The following is a 19586-nucleotide window of genomic DNA, read 5'->3' as shown; positions in this document are numbered from 1 at the left end:
ACACTTGCGTATTCATTCCGAATAGTGAGTGCAATGCAAGTAAATGGGGAATACTCGCAATATAACGAGTAACTCGAATGCCGTACTATTGACTAATTGCACTAATTGTGTGGCATTCGGGTTACTCGTTACATTGCGAGTATTCCCCATTGACTTGTATTGCACTCACTATTTGTAATGCATACGCGATTATTAGACAGTACTCGTTATGAGTATCGCGAATCCGAGTATTTCGAAGTCCCTCATCATTACAAATAACCAAAATTGAAGTCCATCATGAAGAACATACTGAAACGTTGTGTTGTGTGATGAATTTGAAGTTGCATTCTTTACATTCCCATTTGGACTACTTTCGTGAAAACTTTGGTGTTATAGAAGAGGAAAGAGGAAGATTTCATCAGGATATCAAGGAGATGGAACCATGATACCAAGGTAGATAGAACATGAACATGATGGGGGACAACTGCTGGATGCTTCACAGAGAAGATTCCCAGGCCTTCTATAAGAGAAAAAGTACCAAGAGAAGCTTTAAAGAGAAAAGGAAAATTGCTAGAATTTCTAAGTTGCAAAATGAATGTTCAATAAATTTATATTTATTATTGTGTATATTTTTGGCTACAATAAATATTTTTTTTGTTCATCTCGCTTGTACATTATTTCACGAGTTTTGTGTGAAACCCATAGGTAATGGTTAGAATAGAAGTGTGTGAAGTTTTTTTAAAAAAAAAAAAAATTAAAATAAATAAAAAAACATAAGAATCAGTCATTGGATTTGATCTAATTTTCATAAAGCTCAGTTTTGCATACCTGTGTGACCAGTTGCAGTTATTGCATTTTTGCTGTGTTTATGTGTTTTGCAGTGATATTGCAGGTTTTACTGAATGTATTAGTTGCTGGTCATTTGTCTCTATGCACAGTCTACTTTATAACTTCTTCCCCCACAGGGGGTCTTCTTACATGTCCAAATGGTACTTTCATTTTAATGACAAGAGAAAACAGATGTGTCAGTCATAGTCAAAAGAAAATGTAAAAAGAATGGGTCACAGGACGCCTCACTTCAATCATGGCTGTACAGATGGTGGACCCAACACCTGTTAGTAAAATAACAATAATAGACACTAAAGTGTACAAAGCACCCCCTGGAGGGGGCATGCCATCCCCTGTAAGATCCCCATCGTGCTATATAGTTATAGGCAGTAAAGGCCCAGTCACACACAACGACTTACCAGCAATCCCAAAAACAATGCGACCTGATAGGGATCGCAGGTAAGTCGCTGGGAGGTCGCAGGTGAGATGTCACACAGTCAGACCTTACCAGCGATGCAGGTGGCAGTAGCGACCTGTATAATGATCTCAGCAGTCACTGTGACCCTGTCACACAGTGTCAAACACAGCGATGGGTCCTGCCCAGCAGGATATCACCTTTGAAGAAAATGGCCTGGACCATTCACCAACGAGTAGAGATCTCACAGCAGGGGACTGATCGCTGGTAGGTGTCACACATAAGATCGCTAACGGGATCGCTACTCAGTTACTGTGATCTTATGTGTGATGGTACCTTAAGAAATAAGGCAGTCTTGTGTGTTTTGGGATGGGCTGGTGCTATGTATCAGCACTTATACCCCAATAAGTGTCACCCACTGGAAACATGTTACTAAGCAGTAAGCCAAACATATCCAGGCCAAGGCTGCAGGGAAAATACATAGCTTCATCAATTCACTAATGAATATTTAGTGAGAAAGTTCCTGGAATATATTCAGTGACATGGGCAATCTCAGTCACACATACATATACAACAGATTGTGGTGATGACTCATGCAGTGGGGACATGGACTCCCATACCACGAGCCCTATCAATTACAGCCGGTCAACCAGTAGCAAAGTATATCCCATGTACATCCAGGTGGGATTATTGGCCTCAGATACCACTTTCTTTACTGTCTAGTACCTCTTGTAAATTATATACTTTTTATGATATTAAGCCTCATAACTACGTGAGTATTCATCCTCTATGCACTTCTTATATATCACTATTATTGCTGATATATGACACTGCGCCGCCTGGCTTACAACAGTCATTACTTTAACAAGGTTTTAAGATCTTATTTATTCATTGCATTACTAGTTGGTCTCATACATTTCTGCTCGCCTAGCTGAATGATTTGTGTCTGGAATTGTAAAGGACTCTTTTTTCTTTTAACCTATGTATCTATGAAATAGACAAAAAAAAAAAAAAAGTTTTTATTTAACATATCTGAGTATTATACAGTTTTCCTATAAGAACTTACTTTTTAAACATGTGCATGGAAGCTGACATTTCAAGACTGGGCCAAGAAACATCTGAAGACAGGTTTTTCAATGGTTTTATGGACCTATGAGATGACAGTGACTCGTGACTGACCAATGTTTGGGCCCGTGACTGGATCAGTATCAAGCACAGATGCCATAGGCTGCTTTCACACATCTGGTTTTTCCTGTGCGGCACAATACGGCGCTCTGCAGAAAAAACGCAACTGTTTTTTTTTTTGCCGCCTGTTACGTTTTTCCTGCATAGACTTGCATTAGCGTCGTATTGTGCTGCATGGCCTTGCGTTGCGTCCGGTTTTTGCCAGATGCGGCATATTTAGCCCATGCGGCGGCCGGATGGAACGTTGCCTGGCATGTTTTTTTGTGCGGTGAAAAAAAAACGCATCGCGCCAGATCCGGCGTGATTTACAATGCAAGCCTATGGACGCCGGATGCTGCGTCTTGCAGCAAAACCGCATCTGGCCGCCGGATGCATTTTTTTGCACTGCGCATGCTCAATATCAAGCCGCATCCAGCAAAAACCGGACGGGCCGCATGGGAAAAACTTATGCAACGGATCTGGGGGGGGGTTTCGCCGCATCCGTTGCATAGGTTTTTGAGCCGGATTGAGCCGCACTGCAAAAACCGGATGTGTGAAAGCAGCCTAAGGTGGAGATGGGGCACCGCTATGGGCTGCTGTTATTTAAGATGAGATAGTTCAACCTTTTCAGGTTAATTATGGACTCAAAATCAGCTCCCAAACCGACTGCCATTTTTAAGAAGATACTTTCTTCAAGTAGGGGTATAGGAAGAAAGCACAGTGCTCCATCGCATGCACTGAAGTCTATACCTCTTGGCTAGCCAATAAAGGCCTTAAAAGATGACAGAATAATTAGATGGCACCCTGTACATGTTGACAGGGGGCCGTGTTTGACCAACTTGTTTGGTTATCATTCTATTTTAACAGATGAAAAACAATTTGAGATGGGAAAATTAACATTTTTTTCATTTAGTTGCGTAATCATTTTGCACATTAAAGGGAACCTGTCATCAGAAATTTAGCTATAAAGCTAAAAGTTTCCCCCTCTGCAGCTCCTGGGCTGCATTCTAGGAAGCTTCCTATAGTTTTTGTGGCCCCTTTTATTCCAAAATAAATACTTTACAAACTTGTACCTTTTCGTATGCAGATTTCTTAAATCTTCCATGGGGGCGGGCTGCCTGATGTACGTTGCTGTCCTCCTGCCGATTTACACCGCCCCCGAACGCTGAATTTCAAACCTCAGGACGCCGCCCCTGGGCGCCCGTGGTCCCGCGCATGCGCTGTGCTACTGTAGCGGTGCTGTGCACTGTGTGCACGTGTGACCGCTAGTGACGCTTTGCGCGGGCACGAGGTTATGGGCGGCGCTGTGAGTGTCATCAGCAAGTCCCGCCCATAACCTCGTGACCGCACTTTCCCCTCTTCATCCAGCGTTCTGCGCAAACGGTCGCTGGCCAGATGACCGGACGTCACCTCCTTCCCATCCTGCTCAGCAGCAGGAAATAGATGGGAGGAGCGGACGGAGCAGTCGGTGCCCGCACAAAAGCGTCACTAGCGGTCACACGTGCACACAGTGCACGGCACCGCTACAGTAGCACAGCGCATGTGCGGGACCACGGGCGGCGTCCTGAGGTTTGAAATTTAGCATTCGGGGGCGGCCTAAATCGGCAGGAGGACAGCAATGTATATCAGGCAGCCCGCACCCATGGAAGATTTAAGAAATTTGCATACGAAAAGGTACAAGTTTGTAAAGTATTTATTTTGGAATAAAAGGGGCCACAAAAACTATAGGAAGCTTCCTAAAATGCAGCCCAGGAGCTGCAGAGGGGGGAACTTTTAGCTTTATAGCTAAATTTCTGATGACAGGTTCACTTTAAAGAGAACCTGTCATAATTTAAAAAGGGAACCTGTCACCAGTTTTGGGGCCTACACGCTGCGGCCACTACCAGTGGGCTCTTGTATACAGCATTCTAACATGCTGTATATAAGAGCCCAGGCCGCTGTGTAGAACATAAAAAACACTTTATTATACTCACCTAATGGTCGCTCTGCGGTGGAGTTGGGTCATATGGGCGTCTCCATTCTCCGGTGACGGCGCCTCCTCTTTCGGCCATCTTCGTCGTCCTTCTGAAGCCTGTCGTGCAGGCGCACTACAATACTTTCATCTGCCCTGCTCACGGCAGATCAAAGTGCGCCTGCGCAGGACCTCAATGCCGAAGCGTGGATGAAGTAGATGCATCATGCCATCATGCACCCCGGCTACAGAAGGAGGACAAATATGGCCGAAAGAGGAGGCGCCGGCACTGGACAACGGAGCCGCCCATCAGACTCAAATTCACTGCAGCGACCGTTAGGCAAGTATTAAAGTGTTTTTTATGTTCTACACAGCGGCCTGGGCTCTTATTTACAGCACGTTAGAATGCTGTATACAAGAGCCTACTGGTGGTGGCCGCAGATTATAGGCCGAAAAAACGGTGACAGGTTCCCTTTAACCTACTAAAAGTAAAAGGTATGGCCACAATGGCACTGTCAAACGGATTTAACACTAGAAGTCCCAGGAATTTCAAGCTCCATAGGGTTTCAATGGTAGAAATGTTAAATGACCCCTCTCTGGGACTTCTAGTGTTAATGGATACTTGCATTGAAAAAAACAATAGCCTGGTTCTTGTTTAATTCACTTTAGAAGTTTAGGTACAATAGCCTCTTCAAGCACCGGGCAGGACAGTGAGTAGGGTCTTCGGCTCTGCAGTAGCTCCTCTGCATTTGTATAAGCCCCTTTTTTAAATTGCGCGCTACCGCTGTTTGTTGCAGCAGTGCTTGTACACATTAACCTCCTTGTGTTCTCCGACAAAATAGTGCTAGAAGTGGCTCATGCTCAGATGAACCTAGAGCGCTCTCCAGCATGCGCAGATCGAGATCTCCGCTCGTCATCTTGATCTCTGCACGCGCTGCCACCGGCACAATTTTACTGGAGACTGGGGGGAGGTTAATCTGAGCATGCACCACCTCCTGCACTATTTTTCTGGAGAACACAGGGTGATAAATGTGCGCAAGCACCGCCAGTGGCAAGGCCAGCGCTAGCAGCAGATTTAAAAAGGGAAGCTTATACAAATGAAGACATTGCGGTACCAAAGACCCTACTCACTGTGCGCCCAGATGCATGAAGAGACAACTGCATCAAAACTTCTAAAAGTGAATAAAACAAGAACTAGGCTACGGATTTTTTCACTGAGGTGTACATTAAATCAGTATCACAGCGTCATTGTGGTCATACCTTATCTTTTACAGATTAAATCATGATGACAACTTCTCTTTAAAGAGAATATGTTACTAGGTTTATGCTCCCCCCATCTGAGAGCAGCATAATGTAGCAACAGAGACCCTGATTCCAGCAATGTGTCACTTACTGAGCTGTTTGCTATCATTTTGATAAAATTAATGTTTTCTCTGCTGCAGTTATACAGCGCTCATGAACATGCTGGACTACCTGGCAGCACACCAAGTAGTCCTGTAATGATAATCTCTTGCTGATTAATAAGTGATTTTATCAAAACTACACTAAGCAGCCCAGTAAGTGAAACACTGCTGGAATCAGGATCTCTGTTTCTGTTATGCTGCTCTCAGATTAGGTGCCAAAAACCTGGTGACAGATTCCCTTTAAGGCTCTGTAAACCTGAGTAAAAACTAAAATGAACAAATAGCTTGTTGTAAGTAAATAACATACGGTACTTCATTAACACTATGTGATATCAAAAAAGCTCAAAGGGCGGAAACACAAAAAAAATATGAAATACTCTTATGACTGCATCAATAAAGCTTTGTCAAATATCAGGAAGTCTCAAAAACAAAAGCAGCTTTATTTAAAACATGACATACCAACAAGAGACAAAAACCACAGCATCAAGAAAGCAAGTGACCCAACCTACATAGTAAGCGACAAAACTCTGCAACATCAAAAGCTCATTGTGGGAGTGTAGCCCAATAGTTGCCAAATAATGCTGCACAGATTGATATTCTCCTAAGGCTAGGTGCACGTGTGTATTTGGCGAGTTTTTTACCTCAGCACTTGTAAGCCACAACTTTCCTCTGATTGGAAGTCAAAACCAGGAGTGGGACAAACACCGAGGGACAAAAAAAAAAACCTCACCAAATACTCAACGTGTGCACGTGGCCTAAGACAGACAAATCCTCTTAGGCTGTGTGCCCACGATCAGGGTTCAGTGTTTTGGATGCAGCAAGTTTCAGATGTGTCCAAAATGCTGCGTTGTACAGTACAAGCACAGTGGATGGAATTTATGGAATTTCTAGACATCCCAGGCCCACTGTGTTTGTACTGCCCGCAGCATAAACTGACCTGCGGTGCGGCTATCTGAGCCACAGCATGCCAATTCTTTGCTGCAGAGTCACAAGCGTTCTCCGCAGGGCAAACACAAGCGAGACCACAACTGCCCAAACCCTGATCATGGGCACGGGCAGCTGCGGCCTCCTGCGACAGACTCGTGGCCCCACAGGTCAGGACACGCAGCGTCCAGGACGTAGCAAGTCCCGATCGTGAGCACATACTCTTACTTTTCAGGGTTCAGGTTTATTAACCTCTTGAAGTGACTGACCATTATGGTTGCTCAATAAGAAAAGTAAAATCAAGAAAAATACAAATTGCCTAATTGTGCCAATAATAAGCTACATGGTAAAATCATGAGTTTTACAAGAACAGTAGCTCACATGATTGGCTGCAGCAGTCATATGGGGTGTAATGGCCCAGTCACACACTGAGATACACCACGGTTACTTAGCGGTAGCCGGTTTTTCCAGAACCCATGACAGCACCACGTGAGAGAGGGATCCGCCCAGCGAGGACAGGAAACCATTCTGAATAAAAGAGTGGTACCTCTCCCCTTCGTCAGTTGATTAACGAGAACGAGAGGACCTCCAACAAATGTTAGAACTTACTCCATCACCACTAAACACACACAAGCACACCCAGAAGTGCACACCAAGGATGAGAAAGGGAGGGATTATATGGGTGCTGTCATGGGTTCTGGAAAAACCGGCTACCGGTAAGTAACCGTGGTGTTTTTCCCTCACCCATGACAGCACCACGTGAGAGATTTCCAGAGAAACCTAATTAGGGAGGGACCACTGCCTCAAGCACCCGTCTACCAAACGAAAGAGCAGCCGAGGAGGATAGGTCCAACCGATAGTGCCGGAAAAAAGTACACTGTGAGGACCAGGTAGCGGCCCTACAAATTTGTTCAGTAGATACCTGCGCACGTTCAGCCCAGGAGGTAGACACTGCTCTGGTGGAATGGGCCCGAATGTTCCCCGGAACAGGCGCTCCACTGGAGGAGTAGGCTAAAGCAACGGCCTCCTTTCTTCACTTCATCGCCGTTTTACAGAACAGGGGTCCCCCATCAAGGACATGAAACCAACTGACGAAGGGGAGAGGTACCACCCTTTTATTCAGAATGGTTTCCTGTCCTCGCTGGGCGGATCCCTCTGTCACGTGGTGCTGTCATGGGTGAGGGGAAAAAATCTTTGGCAGATCTGTGGTTGCAGTGAAATCATGGACATATTGTTCCATTTGTACACAACCACAAACCTGGCACTGATTGTCCACAATTTCACTGCAACCACAGATCTGCCAAAGATTTATCTGTGTGTGACAGGGCTGTGATGGTTGCAGTCAATATACTGTATATTGAAACCTGGTGGGTTGGACTGAGGGACGCAGGGGTGACTTTAACCCCTTAACGACCCATGACGTACTGAATACGTCATGGATCGTGTGCCGGTAAGCCCCGCCCCCTGCCGCCGGTCGGCGGCGGCGAGACGCGCACATATCAGCTGTTATCAACAGCTGATATGTGTGCCTGCTAGCCGCGGGTGGAATCGCTTCCACCCGCGGCCATTAACCCCTTACATTTCGCTGCCAAAGTCTTGGCAGCGATATGTATATGGGCGCCGCCATGACAGTGACTTACCCCGCCCCCGCCGGAAGTCACGTGACATGATCACGTGACTTTCGGCGGTTGCCATGGTAGCACAGGGTCATGTGATGACGCCTGTGGCTAACATGAGTCACTTCCTCTCAATGCCGGAATACAGCCGGCATTGAAAGTGAAGCAGCAAATCTGCAGTTCTCAGCTCTGTAGCTGAGATCTGCAGATAGTGCAGAGCGATCGGATTGCTGATCGCAATAGCCCCCTAGGGGGACTAGTAAAATAAAAAAAAAAAGTAAAAAAAAAAGTTTTAAAAAATTAAAAAAAAATAAAAAAACCTAAAAGTTCAAATCACCCCCCTTTCACCCCATTGAAAATTAAAGGGTTAAAAAAATAAAAAATACACACATATTTGGTATCGCCACGTTCAGAAATGCCCGATCTATCAAAATATAAAATCAATGAATCTGATCAGTAAACGGCGTAGCGGCAAAAAAATTCCAAACGCCAAAATTACGTTTTTTGGTCGCCGCAAATTTTGCGCAAAATGCAATAACAGGCGATCAAAACGTAGCATCTGTGCAAAAATGGTACCGTTAAGAACGTCAGGTCGAGACGCAAAAAATAAGCCATCACAGCCTCAGATCCTGAAAAATGAGAACGCTACGGGTTTTGGAAAATGGCGCAAAACGTGCGCCACGTTTTTCGGACAAGCTTGTGAATTTTTTTTAACCCCTTAGATACAAGTAAACCTATACATGTTTGGTGTCTATAAACTCGCACCGACCTGAGGCATCATACCCACACATCAGTTTTACCATATAGTGAACACGGTGAATAAAATATCCCAAAAACTATTGTACAATCCCACTTTTTTTGCAATTTTTCCACACTTGGAATTTTTTTGCTGTTCTCCAGTACACTATATGGTAAACCTTATGGTTTCATTTAAAAGTACAACTCGTCCCGCAAAAAACAAGCCCTCATATGGCAAGATTGATGGAAAAATAAAAAAGTTACGCCTCTCGGAAGAAGGGGAGCAAAAAACAAAAACGCAAAAACGGAAAGTGCCCGGGGGCTGAAGGGGTTAAGGCGTACGTCTCATATATATTTATTTTTTTATTTGATCACTACTGCTGTGTGCAGCCTTTTAATGAGCGCAGACAGCCCACTGGATACTTTAGATTCTCATTCCTGTATAAGTATACTCCGAGGAACTAGTTACTCATATTGAGATTGCCGCTTTGTCCTTACACTGTCATGTATGCCAAAACCATAGACAATGACCACATAAACCACAAAGCAATATCCAGACTATGACAAACTGAAAAAAGACATCAATGCAACATTATTTAATGACTACACAAAACAGTATGTAAAACAGTATTCATTAATTAGTGGTGGGCTGCAGCCAAGCAAATGAGTCATTAAACTCAATGAAGGGAAGCAGAAACATATGCTTAGTGTCTTCCCGATAACTAGCCCACACCAGTAATAACGGTGGCCATGACAAAAAGGACTAACGATCCAACAGTAAAAGATAAGCAATTACTAAAATAATTAGTGCCGACCAATAGGAATTTGGTAAAGAGCAGATTTACTCAGATGGTAATATAGACATAATATTACACAAGACAATACACTATCTACAGACGGAATGACAGCCAACATGGTGACCACTCTGATCGCTGCGAGATATCCTGTAAACCTTCCCTCTAAGGTCAGCATAACACAAGGGGCACAATGTACAGTAGGGAAAGGCTCATAAGCAGCCATTCCGAACTATGTCCCCACTTGTAGGCCCGTACCACGTCATATCGGTGACTTCTCCAGGCTCCTTTGTTTCTATCCAGCAAAGTTATGAAAGAAATAGCTGCAGGGTAAAATCTCATTTACCTGCAGTTAATATATATTTATATACGCATGAAGAATCCACGCTAAACCCCAATAAGCCCTGTGTACAGGTAAGAGGCGGGGTTCTCAGAAGATACACAGAGGGTTGTGAGGTCTCAAGGGTCGCCAGCTATAGATCAATCAATGCTCTATGGAAAGCCATGCTAATGCACAGCCACTGCTGTAGAGACAGGTCAGACATTGATTTTTGTAAATGTGACACAAAAATATGTTGTGTTCTATATAAATGGAAGAAATGGCATAGATGAATGACACTTGATCATCAGTAGTTTCACAGGCGAGACAGCTTTATAGCGCTCCACAGCCGTGTGTGAATACGGAGCAGAGACTGAATGATAGGGATGGGTAAGGCCACATGTTGCGTTTAAGGCTACTTTCACACTTGCGTTGGACGGTTTCCATTGCTATCCGCAGCCTTGAGGAATTAGTTATATTCCTCATAGACTTCTATTAGCTACGGATAGCAAGGGATGGTCTTGCGTTGCATCCACTGCACGACGCAGCGTCGTTATTTTGACGCTGCGTCAGGCGGAGGGAAAGCTGCATGTAACATTTTTTGAGCAGGGCAATCTGTAGGATTTCGCTGCGCATGCTCTCTCTGGCTCCCTGCACTCGTAACCAGGGTAAACATCGGGTTACTAAACAGTGTGCTTTCCCTAGTTACCCAATATTTACCCTGGCTACGGGTGCAGGGAGCCCGACACTTTCCCGCTCGGCTCCGCCCCCTCCCGCACTTCACTCCACGTGTACACACGCACGCACACACACACACATACACTCACCTGTCCCCAGCCTTGCATTCCTCGCTGCACTGACGTCCTCAGTGCCATGGTCCCGCTCGGCTCCACAAACACCATACTCCGTCCCTCTCACACATTCTCAGCGGGCGAACGATCAGCTGATCACCCGGCGACCGGCTGCTGTGAGCGATCAGCTGATCACCCGGCGACCGGCTGCTGTGAGCGATCAGCTGATCACCCGGCGACCGGCTGCTGTGAGCGATCAGCTGATTGTTCACATGCTCTGAGGCATCCCTGGAGACGTTCTTGCAAAATTTAAATAGGAATGACTTAAATATCAAACTAACATCGAAATATGATCATTGGAGGGTGGAATTCTTGGATGTTCAAATCATGAGAGATGAGGAGGGACACATCATTACAGATGTGTTTAGAAAGATGACGGCCACAAACACACTATTGCACGCATCCTCGTCCCATCATCCTCAGACTATAAAAGCAGTACCCACAGGGCAATTTCTGCGGATGCGGAGAATATGCTCTAGAACAGGAGACTTTGAAAACCAAGCCTCACTTTTGAGCAGAAATTTGGCTGAGAGAGGATATAAACCCAAAAACATCAGAATGGGGTATATTAGAGCAGCCAAAAGTAATCGTGAAGTCCTTTTGACAACCCGACATAAAAACAGGGAGTTGCAACCTGTGAGATTTATCACAGAATTTAATAGCCGATGGCGCGATATTCAAACAGTGTTCCAAAAACATTGGCAGATACTTCTGGCGGATAATGATCTGGCCAGGCATTTGACATTGCATCCGTCAATGACCTGGCGCAGATCAAAAAACCTAAAAGACATATTGACCCGTAGTCACTATGTCCCTTCAATTAGCAACCCATTTTGTCAAAAGAAACCGAAGTGGGGATGTTTTAAATGTGGGAATTGCTCAGCGTGTAGATATGTGCAAAGGTGCACTACCTTTGAGAATACGGGAAATACAAAAAGTTATTCTATCACTTTTAATATAACCTGTAAAACCGAAATGGTGATTTACCATGCAAGTTGTTCATGCAATATGATATATATTGGCATGACTACGAGACAGCTAAAGGTACGCACTCTGGAGCACATTCGAGACATCATTAACGCTAAAGGATGTAAAGATATAAAAGAACTAAAAACTATACCAAGGCATTTTTTCACTCACCACAAATGCAACCCCACTAGTTTTAAAGTAAAAGGTATTGATCATGTGAGTTTGGGAGCTAGGGGTGGAAACTATAAAAATGAACTTTTGAAAAAAGAAACCAAATGGATAGTGGTGCTTGACACTATGACCCCAAAGGGGCTGAACGAATCCTTGAGTTATAAGCCCTTCTTGCCTGTATAGCGCGAATTTTAGTAATACACTTTTTCATTATACAGAATTTTAATTCTTCCTGTTCTTTTTCCCCCTTTTTGTTTGCATTTTAGTCTATAGCACGATAATGACATTGGACATTGACAATGAATAACTATTATTCGGAATACATGGATTCTTCATATATGAAATATGAACAGCAATATAATAATACAAGTTCCACATGAATGAAGAGAATCATGAAATGGCAATATTTGAGATAACTGTATTTATTATTACTTCATGAATGTCTTTTATAATATGAGAATTTATATCTGCCTATATATATGTATGATGTATACGAGGAGGATCTATGTATTATAATTAATATCATGTTTTAATATGAACAAATGTTGCTGTTCAGGTGATAAAATATATGTTGATGATCCTTGCACAGAGTGTATATTTATGTGCAGGGTTTCCTAAGTAAATAGTTAGTATTATTATTCAATGTCCATCACTATAACATAGGATTTATTATACATGATTCGATCCAGATACTAACCGTTCCGGGGGGACGCAATGGCTGGGTGCGCTGTGCAGATCCTGTGCGTGACTCGCTGACAGAGAGGGTTGACATGGAGACCGGATGATACATCCGGTCTTCCATGCCGGCTCCGTGTTATGCGTTCACTGGCCGCATTATTGCGGTCATGTGACGGATGACGCGCTCGACTAGTGACTCGCGCGCAGGATGCACATCACACAGTCACGTGCGCCCAGATACCGGATGGGGACGGTGCACCTGGATAGTTCGTCCGGCTTCCCATATGGACTCTACATTACTGTACACAACTCGCGGTCATGTGACGTATGACGCGCTGGAGGTGCGGCGTGCGCACATGATGCGCGTCACCTGATTACATGTGTTGAGATGCCGGATGAGCTAAACCTGCACCTGGATCGAATTATGGGTGCTATATTAAGCAACTATAGCAAGCTAGGCACATACCTCCTGATGAAACCGGCAGTGCGGTGAAACGCGCGTCGAGGTTGGGGCAAGTGCATTCGGTGTTACTATACAGGACCTTTATTGTTCAATATGACTACAGGTAAATAGATTTACCCTTGGGGGTTAAACTGGTGGTGGAAGTTATTGATGTGAATGACTATTTCCATATACATCATATGACTGACTAGGTGGTATGGATTGACCGTTAATCATTGTGGCTACGATGTGCATTCCCACTTAATGGAATAGACTATGGTAACCTATTCAATGGCAGCCACCATAATAATCTCCATTTATACCCCAGGCCCTAGGTATTGAGGTTTCCATGTTGTCAGAAACACCTAAGTATATATGTCCATGTTTACATAGGACATTGCTGTAGGCTTACTGGTCCAGTTAATATAGTAATCACCGGATTTGCACTATCCCTTTTAGTGCGGTTATACATCCCTCCCAATATCCCAAATGTATCCTAAAGTATAATGAATTTTATGTAATTTGCAAGAGCACTATTTTGTAATAATAAATTTCTACTTGTTGAATATAATATTTAGATTCCAGAGTCTTCTTATAGGTTATGATTGTTCACAATAGTCTGCCGCCGGTAAAACTGTAAAGAAGAAAAAAAATAAAGATTCCGTTGTCTTGTACGATCCGTTGCGCCACTAAATGCAACACATCTATTGCATCCGTCGATCCGTCCAAAATCGATGCCTTAAACAAAGCATGTCACTTCTTTTGTGCATTTTAAGAACATTTTCCACCCATTGAAATGAATGAGGAATGTCAAAACGTAACCAATATGTTTAGCTGTGCGTTTGCACTGTGTTTTAGTTGCATTTTGGATCCGTTCTCGTCAACAAAAATCACAGGTCACCCACATCTCTCTGTGCTTCATACTCACCGATGCTGCGCTGCACGGCTGTCACAAAGCTCCCGCGGCCTCTCCTGCTTTTGAAAGTGCCGGGCGCTCATTAGGCTCATCTCATTCACTGCTTACCCCGCCCACCAGCGTCTACAACTGGTTGCAGTCAGACATGCCCCCACGTTGAGTGACAGCTGTCTCACTGCAACCAGTCACAGCCGCCGGTGGGCGGGTCTATATCGTACAGTAAATAAATAATTTAAAAAAAAATACGACATGCGGTCCCCCCTCAATTTTGATACCCAGCCAAGATAAAGCCTTACAGCTGGGGGCTGGTATTCTCAGGCTTGGGAGACCCCGTTATTGGGATCCCCCCAACCTAAAAATATCAGCCAGCAGCCGCCCGGAATTGCCGCATCCATTAGATGCGATAGTCCCGGGACTTTACCCGGCTCATCCCGATTGCCCTGGTGGGGTGACAATCAGGGTAATAAGGAGTGAATGGCAGCCCATAGCTGCCCCTAAGTGCTAGATTAGTCATGGCAGCGTCTATGAGACACCCTCCATCACTAATCTGTAAGTGAAAGTAAATAAGCACGAACACCCAAAAATCGTTTATTTTAAATAAAAGACAAAAACAAAAAAAAAACCCGTCACCACGTTATTAACCCCACCCCCCCAAACACCCCTCCAAGTCAGACATAATCCACACGAGGCCCAACAACACTTTCAGCACTGCTACATCTGACACTCACAGCGAGCGGCCATAGAGCATGACTGCTTGCTGTGAACTCAGCGCAACTCACTTCAGTGTGCGTGATCAGCGGTGACATCACTCAGGTTAGCCGCTGCCACAGCTTCAGTCCTCCACCTGTGACAACAAATCACCTGAGTGACTGAAGTCAGCCGTGCGATTTGCTGTGCCGTCACTCAGGTGACTTCCAGTCACCGCTGGAGTCCTTCACCTGTGACCGTAAATCAGGCCGCGACACAGACAGTCCCGTGATGAGAATGAACTCGGGTGAACCTCTGACGTCAGAGGCTCATCAGAGTTCATTCTCATTGCGCGGCTCTGTCTGCTGTCAGCGGCCAGTCATGCTCTATGGTGCTGCTGTGACAGGGATGTAGAAGATCTGAATTGCCATGGGACTGCACTGTCAAAAGCGTATCCAAAACACATTCAAAACGAATCCAAAACATATGCGCTTTGGATGTGGGTTTTTTTGTCTAACGCAGTGTTAACAGTTGTCAAAGTTTGCCAGAGGGTGCATTTTTTTTTTGTCAAAGAGCGCAGCGTGCGGACATACCCTAAGGCTACTTTCACACATCCGGCTTGAGCTCTGCGGCTCAATCCGGCTGTGCAAGCTATGCAACGGATGCGGTGAAAACACTGCATCCTTTGCATAAGTTTTTCCTTTGCGGCCCGTCCGGTTTTTGCCGCTTGCGGCATGCTACTGAGCATGCACAGTGGCAAAAACCGCATGCGGCGGCCAGATGCGGTTATTGCCGCATCGCGCCGCATCCGGCCGCCATAGGCATGCATTGGAAAATGCGCCGCATCGGCCGAATGCAACGCGATGCGGGTTTTTTTGCCGCACGAAAAAACGTGCCAGGCAACGTTCCATCCGGCCGCCGCATCAGCTAAATCTGCCGCATGCGGCAAAAACCGGACGGAACGGAACGCAAGGCCATGCGGCACAATGCGGCACTAATTAAAGTCTATGCAGGAAAAACGCAACCAGCAGCAAAAAAAAAAAAAAACGGTTGCGATTTTCCTGCAAAGTGCCGGATTGTGCCGCATATCAAAAACCGGAGGTGTGAAAGCGGCCTTAGGCTGTGGCTTTGTAGACTCGCCATATGACCTGCATGCAACTTTAGGTCACCCCGAGTATTGTTAGCTTACATCATGACACTTGGAAAAAATGTATATGGAACACTGACTAACGCTATATATTGTAACTGACAGCGCTAAATGTCGTCCACAGACCGTAGCCATGCCGCCGCTCGGCGTAGTCCCACAGAACTCAGTTACGCCCCGGCTTGGCGGAATCCCACAGACCGCAGCCACGCCGCCGCTCAGCGTCATCTTACAGACCGCAGCCACGCCGCCGCTCAGCGTCATCCTACAGACCGCAGCCACGCCGCCGCTCAGCGTCATCCTACAGACCGCAGCCACGCCGCCGCTCAGCGTCATCCTACAGACCGCAGCCACGCCGCCGCTCAGCGTCATCCTACAGACCGCAGCCACGCCGCCGCTCAGCGTCATCCTACAGACCGCAGCCACATCGCCGCGCAGCAGACTGCAGCTCTATATACTTCTATAGACTACATCTCTACTGTGACTCTGTAAAGACACCTATGCACTGCAAGTCCCTGTATTGATATGGACTGGAAACATGGAGATGCTCATTGGATTCCTAAAGACAGCAACTAAAAATAGTCCAATGAACAGCAGAATGGTGCATGTGAACGTACACCTATGAGCGCCAGCCGTGGAGATCCTCACAGCATTCCTATGTACTGCAGCCTTTATGTCACATGACGTGGACCAGCAATGCTCCCATGTGAAGTTTTTCCCCCATTGTTACATTCCCTCTGATCTACATCTGTCATCCTGGGAGAAATCAATATCCCCTCTTCTCGATCGTCAGCTGGAGACATTCACAAGCCTTCATCAGTAAGACGACGCTTATAGCACTACCCTCCGGGCGTGAGAGCACATATATAATGTCACCTCCTGTTTGTAAGACGACGCTCATAGCACTACCCTCCAGACGTGAGGGCACATATATAATGTCACCTCCACTTTGTAAGACGACGCTTATACCACTACCCTCCAGATGTGAGGGCACATATATAATGTCACCTCCTGTTTGTAAGACGATGCTTATAGCACTACCCTCCGGGCGTGAGAGCACATATATAATGTCACCTCCTGTTTGTAAGACGATGCTTATAGCACTACCCTCCGGGCGTGAGAGCACATATATAATGTCACCTCCACTTTGTAAGTGACGCTTATAGCACTACCCTCCAGACGTGAGGGCACATATATAATGTCACCTCCTGTTTGTAAGACGACGCTTATAGCACTACCCTCCAGATGTGAGGGCACATATATAATGTCACCTCCTGTTTGTAAGACGACGCTTATAGCACTACCCTCCAGACGTGAGGGCACATATATAATGTCACCTCCAGTTTGTAAGACGACGCTTATACCACTACCCTCCAGACGTGAGGGCACATATATAATGTCACCTCCAGTTTGTAAGTGACGCTTATAGCACTACCCTCCAGATGTGAGGGCACATATATAATGTCACCTCCTGTTTGTAAGACGACGCTTATACCACTACCCTCCAGACGTGAGGGCACATATATAATGTCACCTCCAGTTTGTAAGACGACGCTTATGCCACTACCCTCCAGACGTGAGGGCACATATATAATGTCACCTCCTGTTTGTAAGACGACGCTTATAGCACTACCCTCCAGACGTGAGGGCACATATATAATGTCACCTCCAGTTTGTAAGTGACGCTTATAGCACTACCCTCCAGACGTGAGGGCACATATATAATGTCACCTCCAGTTTGTAAGTGACGCTTATAGCACTACCCTCCAGACATGAGGGCACATATATAATGTCACCTCCTGTTTGTAAGTGACGCTTATAGCACTACCCTCCAGACGTGAGGGCACATATATAATGTCACCTCCAGTTTGTAAGTGACGCTTATAGCACTACCCTCCAGACGCGAGGGCACATATATAATGTCACCTCCAGTTTGTAAGACGACGCTTATAGCACTACCCTCCAGACATGAGGGCACATATATAATGTCACCTCCAGTTTGTAAGACGACGCTTATAGCACTACCCTCCAGACGCGAGGGCACATATATAATGTCACCTCCAGTTTGTAAGACGACGCTTATAGCACTACCCTCCAGACATGAGGGCACATATATAATGTCACCTCCTGTTTGTAAGTGACGCTTATAGCACTACCCTCCAGACATGAGGGCACATATATAATGTCACCTCCTGTTTGTAAGTGACGCTTATAGCACTACCCTCCAGACATGAGGGCACATATATAATGTCACCTCCAGTTTGTAAGTGACGCTTATAGCACTACCCTCCAGACGTGAGGGCACATATATAATGTCACCTCCAGTTTGTAAGACGACGCTTATAGCACTACCCTCCAGACGCGAGGGCACATATATAATGTCACCTCCTGTTTGTAAGACGACGCTTATAGCACTACCCTCCAGACGTGAGGGCACATATATAATGTCACCTCCTGTTTGTAAGACGACGCTTATAGCACTACCCTCCAGACGCGAGGGCACATATATAATGTCACCTCCTGTTTGTAAGACGACGCTTATAGCACTACCCTCCAGACGTGAGGGCACATATACTGTCAGCGAGCGTAGAACAATGGTCACAGCGAAGAAAGGGTCCAGGGCACCGGCTGTACATTACAATGTGAACGCCTCTACCTTGCAGGGCCAATGTTATACGTGGTAGCCATCTAGAGACACTGCCAGGGCCTGGCTGGCACACACCCTCTGACGGAGCCCGTGCTGCCTTTACCTTTGACTTGGCTCTCATATTCCGCAATAATTTCTTTGTCTTTCTTGAACCTGCTTGGGGTGGACATTTTCGTGCACTTCCCGGGCACTGGGATGTCTTCGATTCTTTATGGTCTTTGTTCAATGCCAATCCTGGAAGTTGCCCACTGGGTATCCAGAGATGGAGCTCACTCTGCCAAACTTTTCTGGAAGACGAGTCCTGAGGTCATCCAAGAAGCCATGTTATGAGCCCAGGAGAATGGAGGGCAGTGAGGAGGGCTAGCAGTGGCGAGCTAGGTGCAATACAGCGGGCTGGGGCACGCGGATGGCTGGGCACAGGACGGCTCCACGCGTATCGGAGCAGGGAGGGAAGGTCACTTCTAGGAGCAGCACACACCGACTACAATGCACAGCAGCGAGATGAATGGCAGCCAGTGGCATGCCCGGAGCCGCTCCACAACAAAGACCCGGAGTGAGCCCGACAGCTCCGAGCACGGAGAGACCAGACACCGCACCTGACCGTCACACCGGCGAGCAGCACCGCTTCCCCTTCCTGGTCACCGACACTGAGCGCAGCACTGCACCGCCAGACCCTGCGAGACTGACTGAGAGGCAGAGGGAGGAGCCAGCGCCCATCCCCGCCCGCTCACCGGCACAGCCCGGCTCCAGCGGCTGCTGAGTGACAGCTAGTGCGGCCAATCAGCCGTGAGGATGAGAGGAGGGGCGGAGCCTGTTAGTGCTCACTCACGGGACAACTGGAGGCTGCTGCTGGCTACGCAGGACTCGGGCAAATGACTGAGGCTCGGAGTGGGGGAGTCCGGGGCCGGCCTGACGGGGTCCAGCAGCAACAATACAGTCACCAGCAATGT

At 46.2% G+C, this 19586-nt stretch overlaps 1 protein-coding gene across 3 annotated transcripts in view; it reads right to left on the bottom strand.

The window, feature by feature from the left end:
* Positions 1–19322, bottom strand: part of SRGAP1 (SLIT-ROBO Rho GTPase activating protein 1) — a 233729-nt gene extending 214407 nt beyond the window's left edge. For all 3 annotated transcript variants that reach the window (XM_075344822.1, XM_075344823.1, XM_075344824.1), the window contains exon 1: positions 18740–19322. In XM_075344822.1, coding sequence (XP_075200937.1) covers positions 18740–18806 — 67 coding nt within the window. In that variant the 5' untranslated portion in view covers positions 18807–19322. The remainder of the gene's footprint in view (positions 1–18739) is intronic.
* Positions 19323–19586: the final 264 nt, after the last annotated feature.

This window comes from Anomaloglossus baeobatrachus, chromosome 4 (assembly GCF_048569485.1).
Source record: "Anomaloglossus baeobatrachus isolate aAnoBae1 chromosome 4, aAnoBae1.hap1, whole genome shotgun sequence".
In the NCBI taxonomy this organism is placed as follows: domain Eukaryota; kingdom Metazoa; phylum Chordata; class Amphibia; order Anura; family Aromobatidae; genus Anomaloglossus; species Anomaloglossus baeobatrachus.
This window is presented reverse-complemented; position numbering and strand designations above follow the sequence as displayed.